The sequence below is a fragment of the Cydia strobilella genome, chromosome Z, assembly GCF_947568885.1.
Source record: "Cydia strobilella chromosome Z, ilCydStro3.1, whole genome shotgun sequence".
Taxonomy (NCBI): domain Eukaryota; kingdom Metazoa; phylum Arthropoda; class Insecta; order Lepidoptera; family Tortricidae; genus Cydia; species Cydia strobilella.
This window is the reverse complement of record NC_086068.1, coordinates 27,019,491-27,031,996: the sequence shown is the minus strand read 5'-3', so window position 1 is coordinate 27,031,996 and position 12,506 is coordinate 27,019,491. Positions and strand designations below refer to the sequence as shown.

Below are 12,506 nucleotides of genomic sequence, written 5' to 3'. Positions count from 1 at the left end.
ATATCATTCAATATCTTTAATTAACATTTTTTTTTACATTTGCCTATATACAAATGTTTATAAATAATTTGTTTGCATCAAAACAAAAACTAATTTCTTTATCTTTTCACCTAAATAATTTATATGCACATTTATCTATTAAGATTCTTTTATTCTGAATTAGAGACCGGGGTATTTATCTCAATAAGTGTGGTGCTTGGTAAAGGCCTTTTCTAAATCTTCCCATTGACAACCGTCATGGGCCAATCTCCTACAATTCTAGCCCGCTGTCAGTCTCTACCTCTCATCTTTGCTATCTCATCATTTCATCATGGCAATAACCTCTGCAATACTAATCAATCACCTTTTTTTGTTATCTCTTACCATATATAGGCATTATATACTCATGCATTATTATAACAAAAAAAAACCTTTTAGTGTCATTAGACTATCCAAAAAATAATAGTAATAATACCTAGTAAATATTCAACTAATGTCATTATACAACTACTCATTGTTAATAATTAACTTCACTGAGCACCTGCATTGTACCTGAACAGTGCACAATACCATCCTTACCATTTTGACTTCCTATAACCATGTTGGCTCTTAATGATAGTTCTCTGCGTCTCACCAATCTCACCGTGATGGTTGTTTGCTTGCATTTTCGTCGAGATCTATTCTCATTGTATTACAACGTGACTTATATTAAGGTAATCACGGTCTATATCCCGGTCAATATAAGTCTAGTGAAACTAACCGTGAATCATTCAAAACTCTTATTCCAACGTGTCTCAACGTGTCAGTCCAAAAACAAACAATGACAAAAAACACAGGTTAATAACTAGATCAATACATAGCAAATGTCCAGTGCATTGCAAATTTAAAACAACTTTTATTTTAAACAAATGAAATCAATTGTCAATCATTTTGTTTACCGTACAAAACAAACTAATGAAATCGTGTATGAGAGAGAGAGAGAGAGAGAGAGAGAGAAAATTTATTTAACATCACAAAACATGAAACATAAAATATGTAGGTTAATAGTTTACTAATGTACCTAACTAGATACATTACTTCTTAACTAAATTAATTGACATTGGCATTAAAGACAGCGTGATGTTAAAAAGGAGTCTCGACTCAGCATAATGTTGCAGTAAATTTACTGCAACGCTGGTTTTCAGTCGGATCCTATAAACAAAAAGAAACACTAAGTACCTATTACATAATAAAAGGAATAATGTATCATATATACCCACTATATATGATACACGTGTATATATATACACTCTATTGTCTTGATCATGAAATTAACTTTCAAAAGACCAAGCAACTTACATTACTACGTACCTCTTTCATCATCATCATCAATTTTAAGAGCTATGCTGCTGGGCTAGCCTTTTGACTCCCTCGTACAACATGACAGAAACTCTATCTTTCATTTGGCTGAGATATGTGTTCCTCTGCGTCTTTCTCGCTCAATCTTGCCCTTCAGGATGTTTAAAAAGAATCTGTCGTGCGGGTCGTGCCGTATTAGATGACTAACCATCTTGCCCCTTCTGTTAGCTGTTGTGCCTAACAGGCATCTCTTCTCTCCTGCCATGCTCAGTTCCTCAACGTGCGTCTTCGTTTCTGTCCAGCTAATACTTAGCATCCTCCGCCAACACCGCATTTCAAAGGCTTCCAATCGCTCTCTGTCCCGTTGTGTCACTGTCCACGTCTCACAAGCATTTAAAGCAATGCTCCAGATATACGCCTTAACTAAGCGTTTTTTTCACATTCTTCGAGATGTGTGCTTCATCTCTATACAGGTGAAAATAATCATCCAATTTCTATGTGGGCATTTGAATTCATAATCCCGCTTTCTGAGTTGAAATCATCCATAGATTTAATGCTCAGTAAAAGGGGTTTAGCACACAAACCACTGCTTGCTTTGACATTTCTTTTATTACATTGATATACAGGATTAATTATAAGATTACAAAAAGATCAAATCGAACATAACCTCGCGCACAGGCCTGCCGCCAAATCTGACAGCTCTCTCTAAAACTAAACGACCATAGATACAACAATCAAAAGTATAAAGCCAGGTACATACTACATGTATTTATCAGTAGTATTAGGCCACATATAGGATATTAACTATTGTGATGCTTACACTATCATAATAATTAAATTAGTATTTAAATTGTTTTAATAGATATTCTACTCTCCGCCAACGTATACTGTCAGTGGCGCCATAGTTTTAGCCACCGTCCGCGGACGACGGTCGGTGGGCGATGAGAAAGGGACAGCACACGTTGCCGGAGACAGACGTTTTGATTGATAAAATTTATATCTGGATTTTTATGAAACACAATAATTGTTACTGAAGCAAATAAAAGTCGTTTAAGAGTTTCTGAGTCTTTTACTGAAGCTCGCCGTCTTACAAATTCAGAAGTGGGATGTAAAGGAGTAAGTATCAACTCCTTGAGTCGAACCAGTGGTTTGTACAAATAGTAAAACGTAAGTATTATTGTGATTCTATGTAAATAGTTTGATTTAATAAATAGTCTTCAGTGGTGTTAAATGTACGAAAAAGCTAATAAAACAGTATTAGTATTTACGAGTTTGTTGCTTATTGTTATTATCTATTTATGCTATAATGTTTGTTGCGCAAAACATGAAAGTAAAAATGGCGGATTTGTTTATAAGTACAAAAATATGATAAATAAAAGATACAAATCAATACGATGTTTTATACTATGATTGTTTTTATTTTTCTTTCGTATACATAGTGTATTTATTGGGTAGGTATTTGATGGTTTGTTCGTTTTTTTTTTTAAAATATGATAACTCTACTAAATTGAATTTGATATATAGTAATTCTTGCTAATATTGCCCGGCTGTACAATAATTGTGTTATTTACATTATGGAATTGTTTTGAACTACGAAATCGTGTTCTGGGTGTCGGTCTAGGTATTTAACATGTGACCACATCATGCGTTAGAAGTACTAAATAAAGCTGTTATTTTATGCCGTTTATGTTCGGTTTTGCGGTGTATCTCCTATAATGCTTATTGCTTAATACTTCCCTTCTTCCCTTAAAAAAAAAAGACAGAGACTTGTGCTAGAAATGTATATTTCAGGAAATGGAGGACGAACAGAGAAGGTCGCGTGTGCTGACGACGCCACCTTCTGGTGAGCGCCAGTCACGCAGCACGACCAGGCATGCAGAAAGACGAGGAGGTCGTCGCTCGCGTAGTCGAAGCAACCGTCGGGGACGCGACCGAGCCAGTAACTACCGGTCGCGCAGTCGACGGGGCAGCACGCGACGGCCGCGCAGCCGGAGCAGTCGGCCAACACGGGAGCGTGCCAGCAGACGCCGGTCCCGCAGCGATGGCTGCGACAGGCGTCGCACACGCAGTCGTAGCAGTCACCGGGGGCGCGGTCGTCCAAGCAGGTCTCGCGGCAGCGTAGCGAGAGAGGATGCGCTCACAGCAGGGCTGCGGCCGTGTCACCCTCGCCACAAGGGGGTCGACGCGAGAGCGGACCTGTGCGCGAGTCTCCGAGTACTCTGCCTGTTCCCGGTAATAATATTACCGTTTTACTATTAAAACCTCATTCTTCACACAGAATGATGGTTGCTAAGCAACAATGTTTTTCTAACAGTTGTGTCAGATTACCTAACTATTTCGATTCAATATATATGTTGTACATTTTCTTTAGAGCATTCGTTTAATTTATAATACGTATTAATTTCCATACTGGTAGTCTCCATTGCTTCCAAAATATAATAACGCGTCTCTGAATTTAATAGGTGATGTGCCAAGCATAATGGATCATAATTTAACGTCTACAAAATTGTTGATCGGAAATCTCGAAGGCAAAAGTAATTGGTCAACTTGGAAATATAAAATATGTATCGCCTTAAGGAGCATTCCAAATGCGTTGGATGTTGTCGAAGGTAAATTAACGAAGCCCGCTCATGTAGAGGAAGCAGCAGCGGCAGCGGGGGCAGGAGACCAGCTTGCTACCTATACGAAGGCTGACTGTAGTACTTTGCTCCTCTTAACAAGCAACATGACTGATGATACTCTTCAAAAAGTCATGCGGTACAACACTGCTCGAGAAGTCTGGTTAGAACTCCACAGATTGTTTGAAGGGACTAGTGAAGATAAAAGCTATAATTTATGCATGAGCTTCTTCGGATTCAATCGGAACTCAGAAGATGACATAGCGACGCATATGAGTAAATTAAAGAATATTTGGTCCGAACTTAATCAAGATTTGAAAAAAGATGAAAATGAGTTACCCGAACTCCTCTTGATCTGTAAAATTCTTGACACACTAAGCGAGGAATATTCATCATTTAAAAGTAGCTGGCTCTTGGTTCCGAAAGCAGATAGAACAATAGAGAGTTTAACAAATCATCTTTGTGCTTACGAAAGATCAATCAAAGGTAATTCCGTACCTGAACAAGAAGCATTAGTTGCTCACTCGAATAATGTACGAGTAATTGATAAGAAGAACAAAGATAAGAAGATTAAATGTAATTACTGTTCAAAAATTCATCGCGTAAAGAACTGTCAAAAATGGATACGAGATGGCAAACCTCCGAAGAACAGCAATGCACAGAAGGGCGAAAGTACGCCATCTACTTCCCAAGCGTCAGTAGTAAATATGACAGTTATGCTGGTGCAGGAAGAAGTATCAGCCGTTGAGCACGACAAGGACAATTGGTACGTAGATAATGGTGCCACCAGCCATATTACTAATAGAGGTGACTTGTTCACAACTTTTCATAACTTTGATGACACGCATACCGTTACAACAGCCAATGGTCATGTTTTACAAGCCAAAGGAAAAGGATCGGTAGACTTAGAAGCAAATGTCAATGATAAAGTCTCTACTGTCACATTACAAGATGTATGGTATGTTCCAGGTATCCAGAAAAATCTATTCTCGGTCCTAGCGGCTCACGATAAGAATCCCGATAGCAAGTTTATATCTACAACTCAAAATTGCAGTATATCTATCAATGGAAATGTCAAGGCTATCGGAAGACGACAAAAATGTGGTGGTCTCTATAAATTAGATGTCAAAAATATCATACCAAAGAAGATGGTGGCCTATCTAACAACAGAGACTCAACTTTACCATGAGAGATTTGCCCACCAGAATAAGCGGCATATTAGAACGTTTGTGAAACGAGAATTAGGGATAGAGCTTCCCATAGATGATACTTTATGTGAAAGCTGCATATTTGGTAAATCGCACAGACAGAAATTTGGTACGAGAACTAGAGCATCACAGCCAGGTGAGCTAATTCATAGCGACGTGTGCGGACCATTTCCCAACTCTATCACAAATTTACGTTATTTCGTTCTGTTTCGTGACGATTACTCTGGATATCGTCTGATATACTTTATGAAAGCCAAGTTTGAAGTAAAACAGAAACTTGAACAAATGATTTTAGAAGCACGCAATGCTGGTCACGCAATAAAGACGCTTTTAAGTGACAATGGCGGTGAATATGACAATAAAGATGTCAGAGAGATTCTTGCTAAGAATGGAATCAAACAGAGGCTGACAATGCCATACACGCCGGAGCAAAACGCTTGCTGTGAACGCGACAATCGTACTTTAGTCGAAGCAGCAAGAACGATCATGTACAGCGGCGAAGGTTTCCCTCAAGCGCTTTGGGCAGAGATCGTGAACACGGTGACATACGTCATTAATAGAACAGGCCCCTCCAAAGTCGAAAATAAGTCGCCGTTTGAAATATGGAATGGTAAGAAGCCAAAAATATCCCACTTAAAGATAATTGGCAGCATGTGTTATGCTCACATTCCAAAACAAAAGAGACAGAAACTTTCGAAGAAAGCACTTAAAGGAAGACTCGTCGGATACGATAATGATGACGGTTATCGTATATGGGCAGCAATAGAAAACAACAAATATAGGCTTATACGATCTCGCGATGTCATATTTGAGGAAAAACCGCTCAACAGAGAAAACTCTGAGATTAAAGTTCAACAGAAATCTAGAGATTTGAAATCCAATGAACTGGAGATAAAGATAGTATCACCAGAACACCGTCCAACATTAAACTTTGGTGTACCAGTACCAAACGACTTACCAATATATCGCCAAGAAAATATATCGCTGTTCGAATTTAGGGAGGAAAATGAAGTCGAAGATTCGATAAGCGTCGGTGAAATTCCATGTCTAAACGATGAAAGACAAGAAGTCGAAGATTCGCTAAGCGCTGGTGAACATCGAGAGCTTTATGAGGAAAGACCAGAAGGATCCATGACAGCTGACGACGAAGCATCAGCTGAGGAGTTGAATCCAATCGCGTCTGCGTCTGTTCCTGTTGAAGAAGAACCAGAGGGAGAAGCATTCTTTGACTCCGTAAACTCTGATACGGTACAGCCCAGATACGACTTAAGACGAAGATCGACCCTTCGACCTCCAGAGAAATTTGACGACTATGTATGTAATATTGACACTTTTACAGATCCTCAGTCCTACAGAGAGGCTATAAAGAGCCCTCTGAGAGAAAAATGGGAGGATGCCATGAAAAAGGAGTTAGCATCTTTAAAAGAAAACGATGTGTGGACGCTCAGTGAACTACCATCAAATAGAAAGGCGCTCTCTTCAAAATGGGTGTATAGAATCAAGAGAAACCCTGATGGCTCTGTAGATAAATTTAAAGCGCGCCTTGTGGTAAAAGGCTTTAAGCAGCGAAAAGGTGTTGATTATGACCAAACTTTCAGTCCTGTCGCAAGGATGGCAACAATAAGAGCGCTCATAAGCGTTGCGGCTAAGGAAAGACTGGTACTCACGCAATTCGACGTCTCAACAGCATTCCTGTATGGAAAACTTCAAGAAGACATATACATGGATCAGCCAGATGGCTTCAATGATAGCTCAAAGAAAGTCTGGAAGCTAAAACGAAGTTTATATGGTCTGAAACAAGCACCACGCTGTTGGAACTCATGCTTCGCTGAAATTCTTTTAGATTTAGGCTTCACACAGAGTGATGCAGACAGTTGCCTATTTGTTAAGAAGATTAATGGAAAGAAGCTTCTTATAACTTTGTATGTGGATGATGGGCTAGTTGCTGCTACAGATGCAGAAGTTACTAACGAATTTCTAAAAGACTTGCAAAAAAGGTTGAAGATAACTACAAAACCTGCATCCTACTACTTAGGTTTAGAAATTATACAAGATGACGATGGATCTATCAGCATAAAACAGGAATTTTACACTAAGAAAATTCTAGAGAGGTTTCATATGGCTGACTGTAATCCCCTATCAACTCCCATTCAAAAGGAATCGGTGACACTGACTACTGAAACAGGGAAAGTAGTAGAACGGAAAAAGGACTTTCCATATCGAGAAGCAGTAGGTGCTCTGACGTACCTGATGGTAGGAACTCGTCCAGATATAGCATATGCGGTTGAGATCGCATCTAGAAAACTTGAGAACCCTGACGAGTCGGATTGGCTCATGGTCAAAAAGATTATTAGATACTTAAAGGGAACAAGCGGTTTCGGTATAAAGTACAAATCAAACCATCCCGAAGACTTTATTGTTGGGTACAGTGATGCTGACCATGGAGGAGATCAGACAACAGGACGATCGACTACTGGTGTGACTTGTTTATACGCGAGAGGCGCTGTTTCGTGGCTGAGTCAAAGACAACCATCAGTCTCAATCTCTACAACTGAAGCTGAGGTTGTTGCAGCCAGTGAAGCTACAAAAGAATTAATTTGGCTCCAGAGAATATTCAGCCAACTAACACAGATCAAGGAGATTCCGACTCTCTTCGTTGATAACGAGGCTGCTGTTCGCCTTGCCTATAATCCCGAGTTCCACAAAAGAACCAAACACATACGGATTAGACACTTCTTAGTAAGAGAAAAGGTTCTCGATGGACAATTAACTGTGGAAAGGATATCCACAACGGACCAACTGGCAGACATGTTTACAAAACCAATGCCAAGACCAAGGCTTGTTCTGCTGAGAAAAAGAATCGGCCTTACACACATTGTTGAGGGAAAGTATTAAAACCTCATTCTTCACACAGAATCTAAGCTAAGCAACAATGTTTTTCTAACAGTTGTGTCAGATTACCTAACTATTTCGATTCAATATATATGTTGTACATTTTCTTTAGAGCATTCGTTTAATTTATAATACGTATTAATTTCCATACTGGTAGTCTCCATTGCTTCCAAAATATAATAACGCGTCTCTGAATTTAATATTTACAACTGGTTGAGGCTTTGCGTACCATTGGCGAAAAAGGGTCGAACGAGAAATTGTCAAATCAAAATACAATACCTGAATTTGATCCGGCTTGTAAGGAACAGACTATCGCGATGTGGATACACAAAGTGAACGAGTGCGCAGTTATATATAACTGGAACGATCGTCAAACAGTTCACTTTGCGTTACCAAAACTTAAGGGTTTGGCTCAAAAATGGTACGCTGGCCTCTCGACTGTTATGTTTTCCTGGCAAGAGTGGCAGGAAAAGTTGAAACTAGCGTTCCCTATTGATGATAATTAAGGACAGTTACTTACGACAATGCTTGCCAAATGTGCCGGGTTTAACGATTCATTAGACGAATATTTCTATGATAAGATAATTTTGCTAGACCGTTGCGGGGGTACTGGTAAGAGGGCCGTTGATTGTTTAGTGTTTGGAATAGACGACCGTAGTGTTCGCTTAGGGGCTGAAGCAGCTCGTTTCGATAGTCCCGATCAGCTGTTGCCTTTTTTGAAGAGCGCCAAGAATAGTTCGTATGGTGACCGTACAGAAAAAGTTAGACCTGAGACTAATTTAGAATTAGGCAACAAGAACATGGCTAGTAATGATAGGACTATAAAATGCTTTAACTGTCTACAAGACGGACATTATAAATCTCAGTGTCCTAAACCAGTTAGTTATAAAATGCGATAAATGCATGCCTTTTGGTCACTTAACTGAAAATTGTCGAACCGAAAATATTGTGCTGTAGTTTCTGTGGATAAAATGAAGGCATGGCTCAGTTTTGACAGAGCAAATTTTGATTCCTCCCCTAGTAGTAGTGACGAAGGAGAGACTGTGTCATGAGTAATTGTCCAGTAGTTTCTTTTAATATGAGATGAATAAATATATGCTATGCTGTAAATAAAGAGAACGACAGACTCAAGGTAGAAGCGACTTGAACTGTCATTAGTTGTAAGGTGGTTATAATGGTTACAAGGTAGTAGCGACTTGTACCACCTATTTCGTCGTTGATTGTTTATCGCATTTATAAGTTTATATAGATTCAGTAGAGGCAGGCTCAAGGTAGAAGCGACTTGAACTGCGCCACGATTGAGGTGGTTTCAAGGTAGTAGCGACTTGTACCACTAATTTCGTGGTTAATTAAGTTGATTACGGTTTCAAGGTAGAAGCGACTTGTACCGCATTTATAAGTTTTAAATAGGTTCAGTAGAGGCAGGCGGCTCAAGGTAGAAGCGACTTGAACTGCGCCACGATTGAGGTGGTTTCAAGGTAGTAGCGACTTGTACCACTAATTTCGTGGTTAATTAAGTTGGTTTCGGTATCAATCAATGCACTTGTACTGCAAATCTAAGTTTATATAATAATATAAAAAAAGTATATAGAATAGAATAAGGTTTTGTTCTTAAGCACAATATGTGTATATCATCGAAGTAGAAGTGATTTTAGCCAAGTAAAGTACCTAAAAAATGTTGTATATTGTAGCGGCCTGTAAGTAATGATTTTGTGACATCTAGGTCAATGGCTCAATTTTACTTGTCTTGTACACGGGACGTGTGTATGTTGCGGATGGCCGAATTGTTAGAATTACCGTTTATTTATGTTAGGATTTGTCGTTGATTTGGTAATGTAATAACTATCATAATAATTAAATTAGTATTTAAATTGTTTTAATAGATATTCTACTCTCCGCCAACGTATACTGTCAGTGGCGCCATAGTTTTAGCCACCGTCCGCGGACAACGGTCGGTGGGCGATGAGAAAGGGACAGCACACGTTGCCGGAGACAGACGTTTTGATTGATAAAAATTATATCTGGATTTTTATGAAACACAATAATTGTTACTGAAGCAAATAAAAGTCGTTTAAGAGATCCTGAGTCTTTTACTGAAGCTCGCCGTCTTACACGTGCAATTGTGGAGCCTCTCCTCGGTTGATCAGCACCGGCGGGTTGTTATTTCGCAGTCGGATAAGCGTATTGATGATCACACGGCCATGGTTGGGTTGCCTTCGTGCGGGAAACCTCTGCGCGTACAGACGAAGAGCGGCATTCCCGTTTCCCCTACACTCTCCGTAAAGAAGGATCATATCCACAAGTTCCTCCGCAGAAAAATTTAAAGGCATTACTAGTAATTTTTAATTTAAATTTATTTTTATTAGATTTTCCTGGCAGACGAATGTCAAACTCTGACTTGAAGTTTAAATTTAAAGGAAAAAGTCAAATTAATTGATTTAACCTGACCTCTTTCAAAATAAAAATAACAAGGTGACAAATCTAATGGGATGTCATAATTAATGTCAAAGTGAACTACAATGATATGCAAGATCCCTGTTGTAAATAATAATGAAATAATAACAAAAAATAGTCCTTAAATGATAATTTCAAGAAATGTTTAGTGTTTCGTATGTATTAGGCTTATCAATATCTGGTGATAGTTGAAATTGCAGTAATCTGATATGATCTGGATTGGTTTTAATTAGTTTGTTTACGCTTAAAAACTGACGTCTTACTGTTTCTACAGGCTGTTACAAGAATTTTTAACCGACTGCAAGTAAGAGTACTCAAAGTCATGTTGAGATTGAGCAAAGTTAAAAAAAGCAAATAAAAGTTATTATTAAGTATTCTATTAGAACATACTCCACTTTACTATCAACCAGGCTTCAGCTTGGCCTTTCGTTCTGATACATACTATATATATTATATAATACAAATTCCATTTAGAAATTATTTACACCATAAAATAATTATGTCCGCCTAATCGGGCAAGCCTACGTCTGTGCTGTGCGATAGTGGGTGCCTCTGCCTATATAATGCCTATCACGATCTGAAGGACGACGACATCGATCACGTGACGTGACGGCTCTTGCGACTCGCGTCGCGTCGCGGTCGCGTCCTCGCTCATGGCTAATACACCCATAACCCATAACGTACCATCGAATTACTCACACCGTACGAGCGAAAGTATTTAATCATTACACTTGATCCTGCAAGCTAAAAAGTAAACCTGTGCCGGTACAATATCTTTCGATATAAGTTCACTGCTGAGGGGATATATATAGATAGTAATTATTTTTCATTACATATGCTATACAAAAGCAGGTAATTTAGGTACACAGGGTCATTGTATTAATTTTCTCATGAGCTTATACTCGGCCAAAAAAAGTAACACATTAACGAGGTATGTGCACAAGCAATTCCCATTTGCTTTTACTGCCGTAGTGCATTATATACCTATCGAGGAAATTCAATTTTTGGATAGATAGGTACAAGTGGTACAACCAACATTATTGAAATCCACACGAGCCCGACCGAGGCCACGGGCTAATACAATTATAGGTACCTTAGTCTCCGTAGCCAAAACTGGCCATGGCCTCGAATGTACCGAGGATTTCGTCAACGGCAATACTCTCTGTATATGTATTATGTATACTAAATGTATACATCATATTCATATCTATCATTTCCTATACTCAATGTACCGTTGAACTCTTATTTTTAAATAATGTATAGATTGTTGACATTATACCATAAATCCGTTAACCAAGTGGTAAATGCTCGTTAAGTTTATTTACATAAACCTGTAGATCACTGACACTTTACCCAAGGCTTCTCTCAAGGCCATGAAAAAGTCCAGCTGATATTGAGTAATCGATAGAGACCATTACCTACGTCACTATACTATACCTATTTCCTGTAAAACAATTCAATTTCTTTGCTCAGGGACAATCGCTGATTCAAATGTACTTACGTATAGAGATCGTCTTCTATATTTGAAGAGCTCGTAGCCTCCACCAACACAGAGCAGCTCATCACTATTTTTTTTAATACTTCGATGAACAATCTGTTTTTGTTTACATTACACTAAATGCGAAGTCATGGTGTGTTAAATTTCGCGGGATCCTTCCACCTGACCAGTGCTATCAGACACTACAGGCATCATATGTATAATATATTACTGTAAGTTCCAGGCAATTCCGGCGATTGATAACAGCGTTTCGGAACTAAAATCTGTGTAGGCTACCGAGGAAGGCACTGGCTTCCTGTGCTAACTTTGTAAGGGGGTAGGTATGCCTCGAAACGTTGGTAGGTATATTGGTATATATTATTTTGTATTCTTTACATCTTTGACATCATTCATCATTGACATCTATTTCAGTTTATAATGTATATAGAAGTGTTTAATTCTATTTGAATAACACAAACCAAAATATTTTCATAAATAATTTACTTTTCTCAAACATGCAATGAAATGTCGTCATTACGT

At 38.6% G+C, this 12,506-nt stretch overlaps 1 protein-coding gene across 1 annotated transcript in view; it reads right to left on the bottom strand.

Moving 5' to 3' along the window:
* Positions 1–12,103, bottom strand: part of LOC134754318 (ecdysone-induced protein 78C) — a 159,304-nt gene extending 147,201 nt beyond the window's left edge. Inside the window, exon 1 of the mRNA XM_063690574.1 lies at positions 11,991–12,103. Coding sequence (XP_063546644.1) covers positions 11,991–12,052 — 62 coding nt within the window. The 5' untranslated portion in view covers positions 12,053–12,103. The remainder of the gene's footprint in view (positions 1–11,990) is intronic.
* Between the last annotated feature and the right edge of the window lie 403 nt (positions 12,104–12,506).